This window comes from Drosophila novamexicana, unplaced genomic scaffold, assembly GCF_003285875.2.
Source record: "Drosophila novamexicana strain 15010-1031.04,08,12 unplaced genomic scaffold, DnovRS2.1 tig00001361-arrow-arrow-pilon, whole genome shotgun sequence".
Classification (NCBI taxonomy): Eukaryota; Metazoa; Arthropoda; class Insecta; order Diptera; family Drosophilidae; genus Drosophila; species Drosophila novamexicana.
In genome coordinates this window covers 43,585-61,839 of record NW_020824852.1, presented here as the reverse complement: position 1 = coordinate 61,839, position 18,255 = coordinate 43,585, and the positions used below count along the sequence as shown (strand labels likewise).

At 45.4% G+C, this 18,255-nt stretch overlaps 1 protein-coding gene across 6 annotated transcripts; it reads left to right on the top strand.

The window, feature by feature from the left end:
• LOC115767253 lies at nt 1–16,838 on the top strand. 6 transcript variants are annotated; one of them, XM_030711460.1, is made up of 9 exons: nt 1–655; nt 7,439–7,510; nt 7,570–7,787; nt 10,679–10,774; nt 11,208–11,297; nt 11,356–14,135; nt 14,202–14,291; nt 14,337–14,562; nt 14,645–16,838. In XM_030711460.1, exons 5-9 carry the CDS (start codon nt 11,222–11,224, stop codon nt 16,153–16,155), a joined length of 4,683 nt encoding a protein of 1,560 aa, XP_030567320.1. In that variant the 5' UTR covers nt 1–655; nt 7,439–7,510; nt 7,570–7,787; nt 10,679–10,774; nt 11,208–11,221; the 3' UTR covers nt 16,156–16,838. The 6 variants fall into 6 exon arrangements, 5 of the variants coding, with proteins under 5 accessions (XP_030567320.1, XP_030567321.1, XP_030567323.1 ...); XM_030711461.1 differs by having other exon boundaries at nt 11,205–11,297; XM_030711463.1 differs by having other exon boundaries at nt 2–655; nt 14,355–14,562.
• The last annotated feature ends 1,417 nt before the right edge of the window (nt 16,839–18,255 follow it).

Sequence of the window (18,255 nt, the reverse complement as noted above, 5' to 3'; positions counted from 1 at the left end):
GCGAACACGAAATAACCACCGTGAAAGACTTTTGCCAAGAAGCACGTGCACAACTCTTGAATATAGCTAGCAAAAGAGGACACACAGTGATGCCCATCTTCTGCAGGCTAGAGATGAGCGCTGGCCGTGACTCGTTACTGTGCGTCGAAGAAGAAGACAAAGTAACGAGACGTTGGACAGGACAAGCTCTCAAAACTGCTATGCCAAAGTATCGTTGGAAGAAAAATAACTACTTGTTCGAAAAACGATCAGATCTCTGTCATTGAGGCGCATATTTTTCGGCTAATTTGGTTACGATTCCTTAGAACCAGAAGATCAATTCCACAAATCAGCTGATTCAAATTGCTTTGCTGTTTTCGTGTTCATTTCTATCGTAGCAGGCTTTCGTTGTGTTTCGGAAATGATTTCAGAGCAAATTCGACATGAAAACTTCACTTTTAGTTACAATCTCATAGTGAACACATCACAAAAAAAATCAATCTAAAAAATTCAAAACATAAATTTTCTTAAAAAATTTTGCGAACAAATTGTGAAAGTGTAGGTGCGTTGATTATTATTGGATATATACATAGAATTTCTGATTGACAAAGGGCTCTGCGAGGTGGATTGACCATCCAAACTTATAATTGCTGTTATATTCTTGGAGCATTGTGGGGTGAGTCCCGAACGGGCGTCCTGTTGCTCCATTATTTCTCATTTGCTATTTATTATTAGCTGCATCAGTTACATATTTTTTGGGGGAGGGATGGCAAGGACTTGCGATGTGCTAACCTAGAAATCTGATTTTGTTTCTTAAAGCTGCCTTACAAATGCCTCGACATTCTGAATGTCCAGTATTAACTGGAACAGTATTTCAACGGAAGGTTTCCAGTCTCAAACAAAAGTCATCCCCCTGCTGCTCGGCTGTCTCCTTTCCGACTATATATACATATTGTCCTTACCCTGAACCCTGTGGCTCTTGACTAAATGCCACTTGATATTGGCTAAGAGTAAAGGATTTTGCCTAATTGGAATCTTTTTCTGTGAAATAGACGCCCTTTCATTATGCACCCTCTGCCCCTAAGGTGCTTAGCCAAATTGCAAATCCATTTGCATTTCTGGGTGGTTTGGAGAGCCTGCGGAAAGTGGGCTGCGCTAAGCGCTTAGGCTTCATTAGCTGCATTTTTCTGCGGGCGGCGTTTTCGATTTCCATCGACGTGAAAACGTGGAAAATCGGAAAACCGGAACCCTGATGTGACTGTGTTGGACGGTGTTGATTTTCACACAACGCAGCGTGAAATTAGAAATCAACAACGTGTCCTTTCACAGCGTGAGGGTGTTTGCGGGTGTGTGTGTAGGTGGGGAGGGGTGTTGGGGGCTTGCTGTGCTTCAGGTGCGGCTGCCCAAATCAGTTTTGGCTGCAACTGCAACGCTGCGGTCAACGTCTGTCGTTGACAGAACAAATTAAAATGTCCTGCCGCCATGTCCTGCCATCATCTATCGTTGCGTTCCATCTGTCTGCCTCGCTCGTTGCTGTGTCTGACCGTGCTTCAGTTAATGACCAATTTGCCAGGCCCAGTCGAAAGCCAACCTCAACCTCAGCCTCAGCCCAGTCGGTTAGCTTCTCCAGCCAGCAGCAGCTGTCGCAATTCGCGTTTCGGATTTGGTTAACACAACGTCGCATTCATCAGACTCTGTAGCTACAATGCGATAAATCTTAAAGTTACCAAAAATTGGCAAGCAAACAAAATGCGGGCCAGATAAGCACAACGACATCAACAACAACAACAACAATAACAACAACAAGAAGAAGACAAACAACGACAGCAACAAAAACAACAAACACGAACAAGCGACAACAAACAATTGCTTGGAGAATTACAACATGTCGCATTTTGTATACGAAATTTGAATAAATTTCAAATTCGTGAGGCTCCGCCAAAAAGTTTTAGCTCTCAGCTACAATTAACTTTTAAGTATACCATTTTACAGATACCGCTGATATCGTCGAGATATGCAGCCTAACCTGCCCCACCCCACCCCGCACCGCGCTTCTGTTCAAGCCCATGGCCTGCATCGGGGGTTGGCAGCTTGAAAATAATTTCATGCAATTTATCATGTCACCAGAGCCACAGCCAGCCACAAGCGCAGTTCAAAATGGTCAAACAACGAATTCTGAATGCACATTCCAGATATTTACAGTCGATAAATTTGTCAAAAGAAATTTGATATACGATATGCGATATTAAATATATTTTGTAGAGTAAATTCAATGCTCTTAAAAAGCTTGAGGCCAAAATAAAAGAAGAGTCTGACAAAAAAAATACCCAAAATAGCACATAATTATGCTTCCGCTAAAGGACACAAGACAAACGTTTATTTTCTGTGCTCGATAAATATCGATTTTGGGTGTTAATGTGTGCGAGACTACAAAAACGAGATTTATCGATTTGGGGCTCGACATGTCAAGTAACAAGTTTTGTGGCACGTTTGGATTTTGAGGAATTTTTCTAGCGCTTATACTGGCTCGATTCAGCTGTTGATGCCGAAATAAGTAGGTAGCGCCCTACAGCTAAAGGCTTAAGGATGCTTGGGCGCTTTGTGAGTTAAATTCCCAATTGGTTAAGGCGCCAATTCAGAGAATTTGCTGCTAATAACAGACCTGGCTGGCATAGTCAACATGCCGCATCGATGGTAGTGTGTGTAAAGAACAAAAGTGCGTGCGATTTCCGCTTCCGCTGTTTGGCATCCATAACGAATTTTTGCATAAATACAAAGCAGGACAGCGGCGCTTGGAACCACTGTGGTTGCTACTATTAAGCTTATGCTGTTTTTGTTAATAGCCAACCATTTATCTTGCTTAATGAAATTTGCGAAAAATCAAATGTTGAGCGCAGCATGTTGGAAACATTTTGGGCCGTTATTAGCCGCTGCATTGCTTTGAGGGGCTCCTTGAGGCCAGGGCTAATCCACTGCGCCCACATCCTGAACTCTTGCTGTCAATGTGGATGTCAGCGTCACGTGGCGCATAGCCGCAGCGATTCCCTGACTTGAGTCCAGTTCAAACCCCTCCCAACCCCACCATCACACTCACCCGCAGCATGGCCTTGCCGTCTTGTTCTCTTTATCATTCATGAACCGCGCGCGTCACGTGCGCAATTAAATTGACGCATTCTTGACGGATTCGTGCTCAGGCAGCCAGCCTTGCCAGCTAAGCACATCTCCCTTTTGACTTCTGCTAAAGAGCGACCAGGGAATTGGCCATGAGCCGGGACAGCAGCCACTTGCGTGGCCAGCGTCGCGTTGACATCATTAATCACATGAAAATTGTATTCATGCTGTAGCCTGTGACAACTCTTCAAAGGAGCCTTTCAAATTGTTTCACTTTTGTGGCTTTCTAACCCACACTGGTTGTGAAAGTTTGACAAATGGAAAACAAAACAACAAAATTAGCATCTTTTGTAATTTATTAGAAGTCAGGCTTAGCAAAAGCTGGAAAGACTGCTAATCAAAGAAGTCGAAGCCAGGGTATTTCAGATCGTTTCAGGCAATTTTTGAGCTGAAAAGCTTCTGCTAGAGTTGCCAGACTTAAGGCACTTAAATATGGGTAGTGTGGCAATACGACGCAGCTAGTGTTGCACGACATGACAGCGTTTTGGAGAATTTCCAGCGCAACTGGGGAAAATTGGTGGAATACGGCTATATACAACATTTTTATTTACCATCTGACGGGACTCAAAGATCTTTGAGGAAGTGGAAGTATTTTCACATTTGTCATGAAATCCACTTGGGTGAAATAATAATAATAATAATATTATTATTGATAATAATAATATTAATATTCTTGTGGAAAGACCATATTGGATTTATCTTGGATTTAAAACCTGGCTTATAGTCGTGTGCATAATATTAATAATATGATTGATTTCGTTTAAGATGTTATTGGGCTAGTATTATTTAGTCGGTAAGACGCTAGTGGAACTTTTTAAGCTGTACCTTAAGTAAATTTAGGTCCGTGGTGCATGGGAACGTGATCTAGAGTTGCCACAGTAGATATATACTTTAAGCCGTAGATCAGAGATTAAAATTAAATTTGGCGGAGTATTTGCCAGCAAATTGGCGAGTGGCGTTGAGTGGGGAGCCGAAAAAGCAGTGAACCCTGTTGTTGTCGTTGTCCGAGCACATTTCAGGCCCAAGCGTAACTAAACATTTGGATTAGGCGGCGTCGGCGAACTCTGGCGTACGATGGGCTTGTGTAGGGCGGTGCGATGCGGGCCAAATTTAGGAAAGGGGCGGAAGGGCGTTTTTGGACAGCCACAAAAACCGCTAAGCAGTCAGCGGCGCCAAATGCAAACAGTTTAAATGTCATTTGTGGCGTTTGCCGGCGCTGCGAGCAAATGGGGAAATGGAATATTTCCACGTGTTGGGCTAAAATAAATTTCGCGGCAAAGCGCAAAAGGGCAACCACCCCCCGCGTAATCTACCCGTCTCACTAACCCACGCAAACATTTGAAATGTTTCAATGGCGAATGCGAGCCGCAATTGCCAATCGACGCCGCAAATCGCATTTTAAGCCTCGCGTGCGATTAGTTTAATTGCCAGAGTAGTCGTTGAGTGGGTGTGGATGAGGAGCGACTGGAGCGGGTCTGGGATGGTGTGAGAAAGGGAAATCGAGTGCTAGCGCAACAGGACAATGCATACATTTGCATAGCTGTGCGTCGCCGTGTCCTCCACGTGCGCTCCCTTAATGCGAAAATAAGGATTAACCAATGAAATTTATAAATACGCAGCCCAGGCCCAGAGCCCAGCTCCAACTTCAACAGTAAGCTGCAGCAACAGCAGCGACGTCCTGCATTCAGGAGAGTTCCGTCGAGTTTGTCCAGTGTCCGGTGCGTCCTGTGTGCGCGCGCGTAAATTGAGTGCATAAATTGGCCGCATCGCCCGACAGGGGCAATCTATTTTGGATTAAATCAAATCGAAATAAACGATTTTTAATGGCCAGCACGCACTGTGCAGCTCCCTGTTTCTGCTGCCGTTTCAGCGCCAGCTCCAGCTCTAGCTCCTGTGTCTGTGCCTGCTCCTGCTCCAGCTCCTGTGCCTGATGCTCTGGCTCGCCCGAGTACGGCCACAGTGGCAAAAACGAGGTCATTAATTATTTCTTCAAAAGCAAAAGATAAGCCGGACCAGGCGACCGAGCCCGACCCAGCCTGCAAATTAACCCCCTGGACTCGCATCCTTTTTGGCGTTTTGTGTCATTAGCTTAAAAACCGAAACCGAGCGGACGCAGGACAATGGTCAGTATACCCTTAACACACAGCTAAACACAATGATACGCGTGCCCCAGGCAACTGTTGTTTGTGGCACCAGCGGCGTCTGGCTGTGCGTTGACGTTGACGTCGCCGTCGCCGTCGACGTCAGCGTCAGCGTCGGCCGCATGTGCCACAAAGATTAATTAATCTTTAAGGACTCATTCGTGTCCTGTTTTTGCTGCCAGCTTCACTCATTAGGCATTTAGGCATTTAGACATTTGCATGTGCAGCCGACACCAAAATGAATTTATGGACCAGGACTCGCCCCCTGGCATGGACCTTCACCTCCAGACCTAACCCGCTTCCAACCATTGCTCGTCCGGCATGTAATTATAGTTTGGCATTCCAGCCTTTCTCGAGTGTCAGACCACGCCGGGCTGACTTTCTATACATACATGAGCTAAATATAGAACTACCCTGTACTTGGAAAAAAAATCTTAAAGATAGATTAAGGACTTCTTAATTCTTCATTGCGGTTTCTATCCTTGTAGCTGCTCAATTGGACCGACTCTGATATATGCGCTGACTGCAATAGAAAGACAAAAGTTTTAAGGAACAGACTTGAACCTTCATTGACTTATATTCTACGAAGTCGTCTTACCTTTCTTCTATGCGTTACGATTTGGGACTATATATTTACACCATATACAATAGTATAAATAGCAATAAAGCGGATCTCTATTACCACGAACAGGTTACACTTGTCCTCTCGAAGAATTTCGTGACCAAAAATAGCATATATAGGGTATTTAATATAAAGGGTATAAATAAATAGCCTAGGATGGCACCGAATTCTTAGTCTTTTATTTTTTTAATTTATTTTTATTGTTTTCAATTATAACATAATACAAACTTAATTGAGACACTTGTCTACCTCATATACAAAGTTATAATAGCAATAAAAAATCGATCCCCCAACTTTTATTTAATAATTTAATTTTCTCATTTTAACTTATAAAATATGTTCATATTTTATTCAATTTGTGACACTTGTCCTGCACAGCTAGCCTCACCTTTCTTATAAAGGTATTCCTCTTATCTTCCACCAATCTGTATTTATATTCCACCCTCAGTCCTGCCCCCAGGCTCGGATCTGTGCATCTGTCAAGCTCTCAGTTTCAGTTTCATTGAGCCCCGTTAGGCATTTATTTTGATTATCAATTGACATTCATTTCTATTTGTTTGCCTACTATCGTAAGCCGCATCGTCGGCCTCATTGTCGTCAGCAACTTAATCATCAGCTTCGTCCTGTTGGCGGGATGACCCGTGACCCCGCAAATGACCAGCAAAGCTTATGCCATATATAAAACTAAGCCAGAGCAAAGATTTTGCTAAATTTCTGTGGCATGCCACATCGGTGCGCCACCATAACAACGAGAGAGCTTTAGATGAAGGGAGAGTGAGTGTGGGGACACAGATGCATTGAATATTTGCAGCTACCCCTACAATGCGAGACAAAGTTTTGTCGCTTATTTCATCCATAAAATATTTACAGCTGATTATTTGTCTAGGTGTGTGTGTGTGTTTGTGTGTGTGACATTAAGTTGAGCACAAAAGTTATCCATGTTATCCTTTCGATGGCCCCCAACAGAATTTTCCACTAATTTATTAGCTCGCATACGTGAATTATTGTCGTCTAGAGTTCTCCAACTCTTTGACATTGATTGGCATCTGGGAATTGCTATCGTTGTTTTACCTAACGGGTTCAGTGGGGTTATGGGCGGCGAGAAGATATCCAAAAATAAATGTACATCCATACATATAACTAGCTAGAAATCTCTGTTTAATTTTAGCGCTAATTATTGATATTTTGGGGTCGAGCATATGAAAAGATTGGCAAGCTTATCGGTTGTCTATGTTAAAATTGATTTGATAATAAATATTTTATGTTTCCTATTGGCAAGTAAAACAGTGCTGCCACCTGGTCATATTTATCGACGCGGCATTGCCAACTGTTTGTGCAAAGATATTAATTTATGGACGTGACGTTGTCACCTCTGCTATGGATATGGAGTGAGGCAGTGAAATACAATTTAATTGGTATAGTTTATTATAAAAATATATAACGCTAAGGATAGCACAGAATTGTATCTTTACTTTATGCCATTTATGAACTAACCTTGGCTCAATTGAATATTCTGTTTTCGCAGATTGACAAAGCTCAGCAAGTACTGTAATTAGGACATTCGGAAAGTTATTGAGTGATTCGGAATACTTTCTGGGTAAATTGTGCCATGAATTAGTACTCACACTGCTTTTACCTCGATTGTTTCCCCTTTAGATCTCAGTAGTCCATGTTCGAACTTCAGATAGTCACGCAGCATGGATTAAAAATTATTTCTATTTACAATTTCCCAGTGTACAAAGAAAAACAAAAACAAAAAATATCTTTAAAATTTATAAAAATAACAAAAAAATTTACAACATTGCAAGAATTGAAGGCAACAAATCCGAGGATAACCTCAGGTGAACGGCGGCAACCATTGGAGAACTTGTCAGGTGAGTGCAGCGAACTGGGCACAGCATAAAATACAATATATGAAGAGAGGCATTGCAAATCCCAGAATATGTACGTGTGTGTCTGTTTTTTTTTATGGCCCAAGTTTTCGGGCATAAAAAGCGAAAGTTTGGGAATAAGTGAAGCGCAAGGTGGCTGACAACTAAGACACGGGCGCACATAAAGGAGTTGAGCCGTTAAAATGATTAATGATGTGTGTGTGTGGCATAGATGTTAACGCCTCAACACACTCACAGACACACCCACACACCGGCACACACGCACACGCAAGTTGTTACGACAGATGTTGTCATAAATAAAAAGCAGCGAGCGGAAGCGGCAGCTAAAGACGCGTTCCCCCCGTTAAGACGCAAGAAGGCAACATGTAAATAAACACACACGCAGCTCAGCACACACACACACACACATGCTGTGGTGTGGCTTGAGCGAGGGAGTCTGTTTGGGCCACATTAATGTCAAATCAGCCGCATAAATTGCATAAAACGCTCAATTTATTAAACGAAGCATACTTTTTGCGTAGAGGGCGGGCGTGGCCACGGGGCGTATGCGCGACAAGTGTGTTTCGCCAGTTAATAAATGTCGCAATCGGAGACCCGGAACACACAGCTAGAGATTTGGGCATTGTGTATGCATTGGCTCATTGCATATTTAAGCAGACGCGCCTCAATCGACGCCTTTTGCCAGGCGCAGTCAGGCGAATCCTTTGGCAGGATTCGACCACGTTTATTATGCGCATCGAGTGGCAATTGTTCAAATTCTAAAATGCCAGCAACAGCAGCAATGGCAGCAAGCCGATTGCCAAACTGCCAACTGCCAATTGCCAATTGCCAATTGCCAACTGCTTGGGACGCGGTCATCAATCGATTCGACTCATGGCTCGAACGGGGCAACGGGCAGCTGGCAGCGGGCGGGTCGGAACGGGTGTTGGGGCCTGCAATGGCAGCGCAAAAGCAATCACAACAGTGTTATAGAGATATTCCACTCCAAAAAGGCTCATAAAAATGTTAAAACGTGTGTGTGTGTGCGTGCGGGTGTGTTTGTTGTGCCAAAGTGCTGAAAGTCGACTTCCCAAATACTCAACACAAATATTCTAAGGGGAGGCGTGGTGCTGCAGTTAGCTAAAACTTTAGAAGAGGTATAGTTAAGCCTAGACATGAAATATAAGATTACAAATACAAAGATGTACAGATCTAGTAGCAGATGTCCATATGGATTATTTATAAAGATATTTAAAATTATAAATAAATTTGCATAGAAACGAAAAGCAATAAAATATATATATTTATTAGCTGGATTCATTGTCATTCGGACCAACTCCCTGCCTCTAAGTTCTGTCCCTGAACCTGCTTTCCCGCATTCAAAACGAACATTTTGGTTCAAGCCTTGAGATACATATTCTTTTAAAAATTATAAGTATTTAAATATTTTATTAACAATTGCCTGTTCTACTGCAAATATAGCAGTTTGTCTATATTTTCATATGATAGATTCGGACTAACCAAAATTAAATTTGTATTTTTTGGCAGGATCCCTCACCAAACCATTGTTGTTTGATGTAACTAATTTTATATATAACTATGGTTACTTAATGCCTCGTTACGTAAACCAAGATTCGTCCTCGAATCTTAGACTGCAAATACTTGGATTTTTTTTTACTATAATCAAGTGTTCTGTAGCCAGCTTCTCTCATGTCTGCTTCTTCCGGGATGGATTCCCCGAAAGCTGCTCTCTAATCTCGTCTTGAAGTCCCAGTTTTAGAGCTAATAGATCTATTAAATATAAATATATAAAGCCCTTGAACCATCTGTGGCTTTGAAGTGTAGAGCATTCGTTATGCGCATATGCCGCATATAAAATTTCTTTGCCTGTTTCGCGCATTGTTTTGCAGTTGCGCTGACGACGTGCTGGGCTCACTTGCGTGTGTCAGTCTGTGTGTGTGTGTAGGTGTCAAGGGTATTGTCCTTGCCCGGGCAATCTTTTTATCCTGCCATCCTCTATACGGCTAGCCTGCCATTCGCCGTCTCACGAACATGAGCGCTCGTTAAACGGATGAGTTAAAAGTCAAAAGCCCTAAAGGATTTTATTTGAATTGCGGTCTGCGCCAGCGTTCGACGTTTGCCCCGGCACCCGCATCGGCTCATCCCCTCATACGCAAACAAGCTTCTCAAGCGTCTCAGTCACAGACCCAGCCCCAATTCCCTAACCCTAGCAGCGAGCGTGTTGTGTGCCATGTTTTATTTAAAGTTTATCTCCGCCGCCTTTTTCCACGCTTTCCTCAGCCACTTGCCGCTAATTTCGCGCCAGGGCTGCGGCAAAAAATATGCGCAGCATAAAATGTGGAAAAATATTTTGGCGCAAGACAAAGAAAAACAATGCCAAAAAAAAAGGGTTTTTTCTTTGGTCCTCGTTGCATAGTGTTCGTCGGCACGTCGCATTTCAAAGCCGTGTTGAAAAATATTTGAAATAATTGCAAAAATGTTGCTGGCCGGGACGGTGTGGATGGGAGAGATTATTGTTCGTCTTGCCAAACAGTCTCCGGCTCGGGGTTGGGCTTATTTTGTTGTTGTCCCTCAATATGCCAGGCACGTTTGGTGCAGTTGAAAGCCTTTTAAACTGGAGCAGACACGTCTCACATAACACAAAGCCAAGATCTTTACAGGCCTCGTTACTAGTTTTTCCAACTCTCGGCACTAGCAACCCTTCAGCTACTTTGGTATAATTAAAATATATATGTATTCACACAAATTATGAAAAATAATCAAAACAGAAGACGCCAAAGGTCTTCCCCTCTTAAAGATAGATGATAAATTTGATAATTTTCAGCGTGATTCAAAAATGTGTTATAATTAAGTAAACTATTATTAACCCACAGATCTTTGTAAAGCGCCTAATTGGGACTTCAACGAATAGGACAGGCCACAATTGCCAATAAGCTTACAGATCGGATTCTTTAGTTCCACGCTAACATGTTAGTATTATCCACAGAAAAAATGAACAAAAACGTGGCAGTCGGGTGTCACCGACTGCACCATACTCTGTTCGCATAAAAGCTTTAATCGAAGGGAGTCCACTTGATTATTCGGCTGGTGACTTTCAAACTGTAACCCTAGTGACAGTCAAACTGTGACTTGACGAAATACCCTTTCTTGGGGGCTGTGGTGGGCGTGGGCCAGAGGAGGACATCGGCCGAGGACGGAACTGGGCGTAGCTACAAAAGTGATGCATCTTTAGAGAAGGTTTTCAGCTTGTTACCTGTGAAATTTGTTGACAAATGTCTTACACTTTATCTGGCGGACAGGCAAACGGACGGACGGAGGGACGGATGGACGCACAGACGAATAGCAAGACATACATTGCGCAAAGCACCAATATACATTCATTAAAAATATTCCATTCAGCAGCAGTGTGAAACACCATGACTGATCCATCTATTGGCTCTTCGTCCCCAAACTGGGCTAGTCTCATCTCAAGTGGACTCATTCCCACCTTTAGTAAGCAATTAATAATTCTTTTTTGGAAATTAGATTTGACAAATATCTCGTCAAATAGTAAGTGAGCTACCGGCGGCAAGTAATGTCCAAGTTTCGAATACCACGGGACCATCCTCGGAGGCGACACGGGATCTGCCGCTGTTGATGAGTAGCTTGAGCGGTCAGATGTCGCCTTATGCGCCCGTCTTTCATCCCATGGGCTCGTATGCGTCCCATTTGCTGGCTCTGGAGCAGGCAGCACAGATCAATCCACAATCGCTGCCCCCGCCGCCACCACGTCCGATGGATCCACACCTTGAGGACTACTATGACAGACCGCCCATAACGGAGCTCTTTAACTACAATGGGCCGCACCAGATGCAGGCACACATGTATCCAGCTGACTTCGGCGATGGCGCCGTTATGAACGGCTGCACAGTGGATCTAACCATTCGGGTGGCTCCAAATCCCCGCACTTATCCTCCCAATCAACGGCCACGCGGCAACTGGCACGAGCAACCGAACCGCGATTTCTGGTCGGAGGTGGATCCGCAAAGCGTGCCAGTGCCAGTGCAGCGGTTAATGCCGCCGCAAATGCATATACAAATGCCTCATATGCCGGGCCAAATGCCGGTCCAGATGCCTGTTCAGATGCCCGTCCAAATGCCGGTCCAGATGCCAGTCCAAATGCCAGTCCAAATGCAGCCCCAAATGCTGATCCAAGTGCAGCAGGCGCCACCAAACCATGATTACTGGCGGGATATGGAACAGCAGGCAGTCTTTATGGGCCAGCGGGAGCAGATGCAGCCGATATTGCCAACCCATCAGTTTGTGCCCGATATGGAGCAGCAGGTCCCAGCTGCAATGCAAGCCGCACAATCTCAAGCAGAAACACAAGGACAGCCACAACCCGAAACACAACCACAAGTCCGCGACTTTTGGCATGACATCGATCGGGGTGCACCAGCCGGATCGCAGGCACAGCACGTGCAGCCACTGCTGCCGGGTCGTGAGTATTGGCGGGATGTGGAGGCTGGTGTGCCACTGCAAGCCCAATCACAGTCACAGCCACAGCCAGCACCTCTGCATCTCGATTTTTGGCGGGACATGGAACAACAGACCGCTGCTGTGGCACCACAGGCCCACAAGCAGTCCGCTCTGCCGCTGCCTGGTGACTATTGGCGGGAGGCACATGCACTGCCGCCATCCTCCGAATATTGGCGAGGTGTAGAGCAACTAGTCGCTGCGGTTGCACCACAGCAACAGCAGCAAACACAGCAAACACAGCAACAGCAGCACCAGCACCAGCACCACCAGCACCAGCACCAACACAAGCCGCAGCCACAGATGATGCCGCTGACCCGCGACATTTGGAGGGATATAGAGCAGAATGGCTCGGCTCTTGCAGCACACACACAGGCACCGCAGCAGCCTACCTCATATGATTATTGGCGGGACATTGAACAGCTCATCGCCGCATTTGCTGCACAGCCGCCACAGACACAGCCACCGCCACCACCTCCACCGCCGCCAGCAGCAGCGGCAGCAACAGCAGCAGGAGCAGCAGCGACGGCCCAACCAGTTCTCAATCCCTGGCAGGACATGGAGCAACAGAAAGTTGCAGTAACGCCGCAAACGCATGCTCGGGAGTATTTAAGGGAAGCGGAAAAGAAGGCCGGGCCATCAGCCGCAGGCGGAGCACAGATGCAGGGACAGATGCCCGGACCGCAGCTACCAATATGGTGGCCAAGGAACGAGGCGCATTTAGCTGGAGCTGCGCCACAGCCAGTGGCTCAGACGATACCGTCCCGCACCGACTGGTGGCCAGAAGTGGAGCAGAAGCTAGCTCAGCCTGTCGATGTGGAAGAACGCGTTCCAGCTGGAAGAGGTGCTGGTAGTGCACCAAAGTTTCCACCACAGCCGGCACAGGCAAGTGCTATAATACCCTCGCTGCGCGAATGGTGGCCAGCAAACGAGCTGGTCGAAGCTGCCGTACCGGAGTGGTGTCCGGAGAATGAACCCAAGATACACGTTCACCCAGTTCCCTCGACCTGTGCATACTGGAACGACATGAAGCAACTACCCGCAACTGGTGCACCACAGCCGCTGTCACCTCCGAAGCCGCAGTCGCATCAAGCAATTGCGCAGGGACAGTCGGTAGCGCCGCCAAGCGAATGGTGGCCAGAGCTGGAGCAGAAGACGGCTTCAGCTATGGCGCAGTCAGCAGTGCAGGCGGCACCGTTATTTCACAATCTTTGCCAGGACAAGGAACAGCACCAGGGCTCGGCCGCTGGATTCACGGAAATGGAGCAGCAGCAGCAGCCGCAGGCACAGCCACAGCCACAAACATCAGCACCACCACGCGAATGGTGGCAAGCGGCGGCATTTACTCCGCAGCAGGAACAGACGCCTTCACAGCAGCCGGTGCAGCCTGTGCAGCCGCGCAGTATTGATTCGAGCGTTGACTGGGTGCCCTACTCCTATGCATCGCTGTCAGTGCTGAATCTGCCCAACACATTGTCGGAAGCTAAATCGGATATGGCTGCCGCATTCGAGGATAGAAAAGTGGAATCTGGAGCGACAGCTATGCCAAAGGCCAGGAACAGCACCAGCAGCAGCTGCGATACGCAAACGGCGGACTTTCCATCCTTTGAGGACTTTGCCCGTCAGGTGAGCGAGTGCAGCCTGTCCAGCTCGGAATATATTGCCACATTGCGAAACCTGATGATACGAGCCCACAACCTGATGCTGCCCTTGCTGCGTGGCCGATTCGCCAACATGACCCAGGTCCAGATGGCCGCCTACACGACCGCAATTCTGGAGGTGACGCCTCTGCATCCGAGTCTGTTCCTTCCCTCGGTAAGTACTGCTAGCAGCATACTAGCCATGCCTTACTAGTCAATACTAAACTCTATTTTGCCGCAGAGCGTGGCCCGTCCCTGGATGGGCAACGGCGGCCTTCTGCCGCCCTGTCATCCACACAGCCTGACACCTCAGGATCTGGCCCGCATAAATGTGAGTCTGCTCATGCTCTAACTTTCGTTTGTAGCCCTGGTTTAGTTACCGCCATGCCCACAGCCACGTCCCATGTTGGTGAATGTGGGCACGCAGACCGATTACCATTGCTGGTGCATGCATATAAGCATGTATCCGCCGCCGCCGTTGCATGGGCCGCCACCGCCGCGGGCACAAGGCAATCCGGGTCCACACTTTGCCACACCGAATGGACCGCGCATGATGGCGCCATGTGGCACAGCGCCTCTAAGTTTCTGGGGCAGACCCATAGGTGAGTTTTTGCCTACCCGAAAATTAGTTGTCGCCCAAATTGACCAACTGATGAGGCTTTCTTTCTCTCTCTAAATTCGCAGTGCCCATGCATCCGCATCCGTATCCGCATGCCCACCAGATGCCACGCCCGCATGGCTCTCGTTATGGCTATCGCATCAATACCTATAGCGTGCCCTGTCGCTTTGGCCCCGCAGGCAATGGACGTTCGCGCCACATGGGCATGTATGGCGCGGCCATGCAGCCGCCGGGCGGCCACCAAAGCGAGGACAATGCCAGCACGGACAGGAGCTCAAATCAGTATATGGAACAGCCGCAGCCGCAGCAGCAGCAGCCGCAGCCCGCAACAGGACAGGTGTCATTGAGCAACATATCCCTACTCCACGCCAACCCGTCCGGCTTGCAGCGCCAGATGCAAATGCAAAATTCGCTGCAGCAACACTCAACGCATCAGTCGCCGCTTCAGCAACAACTCCATCAACAGCAACAGCAGCAGCAGCAACAGCAACAGCATCAGCAGCAACAGTCTGGCAGTTCGTCCGGCAGTCAGTCGAGCTCGCCCGTGCTCCATGCCGAGCAGCAGTCGCGCCGTTGCTTGCCCAGCACCTCTTCCGGCAGCCAGTCCAGTTCGCTGAGTCCACGATCCTCCAGTTACAGCTCGTCGATAATAAGCAACAACGACAGCGAGGCCGATGACTATGATGACAACGATAACGACAACGATAACGATAACAATGTCGATAACGCCGTCGGTATCACGGTGAACACAGAAACCAGCAATGTGGAACAGGCAGTGGGCACCACAACGGATCTGCGACTGCCACCTGCAGATAGAGAGAACGAGGTTCCAATTGTCGAGAATCCACGCCGTGATCCGATAGCTCAGTCCCCGCAGTCCGATGAGAATGGCAACGCAGATGCGACAACTGCCAATCGGGTGGTTATGAAGCAGGTTAACAACATATTCCTACAGCCTACCGGCCCAGTGATGCCCACAATGCCGATGATGCACTTCATAATGGCGCAGGGCAACGGCCAGGGAGATATGCCTCCTATGATCTTTGACATGAATGACAATTACAGTCCGAATACAAACTATGCTCAGTTTTTGCCCAACATTAATATGAACATGAACATGAATATGTTTGGCAATCCAATGGGCAATTCAATGTCCAATGTCCATGTCATGTCCACCGATATGGCCGGCAATTTCTGTCAGCTAATGCCAGATGTGGCCATGATGAACACGGCTATGATATTACCGTATTCCACCTATAAGAATCCAAATGAGCCTTACACCCCGATGGACATGCACGATGGCATGAACATGAACGAGAACTTTCCCTCAGCTAACGCTACCATAATGGCGATCCCACTTGAGGATATCAATCCGATTCTAAATCCCAATGTCTATATGACCAACAACGAGCTGTTGGTCAGCAATGATGGCAATATCAATGAGTGCAGCAGCAACGAAGTCTTTAACGCTGCTGATCACTGCAAGGAGAGTAACATCAATCAAGAACTTACAGCTAATGAGCGTGAATCAATCAGCAAGCTCACATCTGCTGCACAACAGCCAGAGGAAAATTAAATACCGAGAGAATAAACGAAAAAGCAAACACATGAACACACTGCCATTTATAATAATAATAATATTCGTTTCAAAATGCTTCGCCATCCATATCAATCGTCATCAATTATCAGTTACAGCAGGACGACTACTCGAACCGATCAATCAGCTGCGAATTCAACATTTACACGAATCTTATCAAAAATACTTTCAAACTAATTGTTCAATTACTGTTACTTTCCACATACATATCACTGTCGCGTGTCTTCAATCGTTGTCAACCAAAATTTCAAACCAATTTTTTATGTCATGCGTATATGCTTCATACATACATGTGTATATATATGTATATATATTATTTGCAAGCAAACATTAAAGCAAGAGCTTTCTTCTTGTTGCATTTTGAGATTGTAACAGGAAACTCAACACACACACACACACCCTAACACTCATGCACACAAACACACTCACGCACACAAGCACATCCATCCATCCATCCATTCATTCATCAATCCGTGTCAATCAGCATCAATCTACAGTAGCAAGAAATGAAATATCAACTTATTCAATACACAATACAATTGTATTTGAAATAATTATAACCATTAGCTAATATTTGGCCTCCACAATAATCCTGTAAAACACACCCACACACACATTCACACACCACATCCACTCACCCACACTCACACACGTACATTAAAAAATGAAAAGGAAACTCCAAAAAAAAAAGATGTATCGTTTATCTTTTATTTTATGGCTAGCAAAGAACTAACCACCAGAGATAAGCGCAGCAGCAGCAACCCTCTAGCTCGCAAATGCTGCTCTCTGTAGGGTATGCCGTGTGTCCTATATGATATCATTTCATATTCATATAACGATGTGTAAATTTCAAATCGCTGCATTAAGTTTACATTTTCAACATTTTACGTGTAACGAAAAGCGTAGCCAAAAGCCCCGGCAATTTCTGACTTTAGGCCAAGCGCCCAGAACTGCGCTACATCAAACTCAAGTGCCTTGGGCTGTGGGTTGTGCATTGTGGGCTGTCTGGTTACGGTAGGGTGGGGCTGTTGGATGGTATGGCGTGGCGTGGCGTGGCATTTGTAAACCCTTTGAACTCGCAGCGTGTGCGTTGCAATGCGCAAAGTTAAACGCCTTCAAGCTGAAATAATCGGGCTAATCTTTTACGCTGCTTGCATTTTAAAGCGCTACTATATTTTTTTTTTTTTTTTTTTTTTGAAGGGACATAACTTGATTACGAGTGGGTGTGTGGGGTGGTTTTAGCGTACCAGTCTGCATTTTGCATGCATGCTTGCGCTCAACACCCCCCCCCCCCCCCCCCCCCCCCCCACCCCCACTCCCTTCCTACATGTGTGTTGCGCGCTTTTTTCTTCAAATTGTAATTAAATGCGTCGCACAAAGACAAATAAAAATGTTTACAGGTAAACAATTTAAATGCAAATAAAAAAGTGCATTTTAATCAGCTTGATATCAGACGCAACATTTTCCCTTTTTTTTAATTGCCACGATTTTACTTAAATACGAAATACCAAATATCAGATATATAGAACTTCTGTTAGCTTTATGAAATGTAGATATTTTTATGATGAAATGTTAATATTATACTGTACACATATATTTATAAAAGAATTGTATTTTATAAATAAAAATAAGATCTTTTTTCTCATTGTTTTTTTTTTTTTTTATAAATACAATTAAGATCTTAAATAGCATAATCCAGACTAGTGCATGGATGTAGTATTGCCTTGGCCGCAAGCCATAGAAGCTAGTGCTATTTATTTAATAAGAAAAGTTGAATAAAAATTAAAATTTCTGCAACGAATGTGGCTTGCGTTCTGTTCTACATAGAGATATATGCAAAAGTAAAATTTTCTTAGAATTCCGCATATTTTTCAATAAAAATGTATATATACAAAACAATAACAAGCGTACTTTTAATAATTGTTGAATAACTGTAAAATATGTCTTTACATAAAAATCAACTGCTTGAATTCCACTTAAATGCGTTTCACTGTACTTTTTTTTTTGAATATTATTTTTTTTTAAACTTGTATTTATTTTGTATATGTATTTTCATTTGAAGCTATAGTTTGACCAGAA

Excerpts from the sequence above, each read along its gene's own strand:
- LOC115767253 (XM_030711460.1), top strand. The coding sequence starts at position 11,222 with ATGACTGATCCATCTATTGGCTCTTCGTCCCCAAACTGGGCTAGTCTC. Across the intron at positions 14,292-14,336 it reads AGGATCTGGCCCGCATAAAT|TTACCGCCATGCCCACAGCC; the intron begins GTGAGTCTGCTC and ends GCCCTGGTTTAG. Across the intron at positions 14,563-14,644 it reads TTTCTGGGGCAGACCCATAG|TGCCCATGCATCCGCATCCG; the intron begins GTGAGTTTTTGC and ends CTAAATTCGCAG.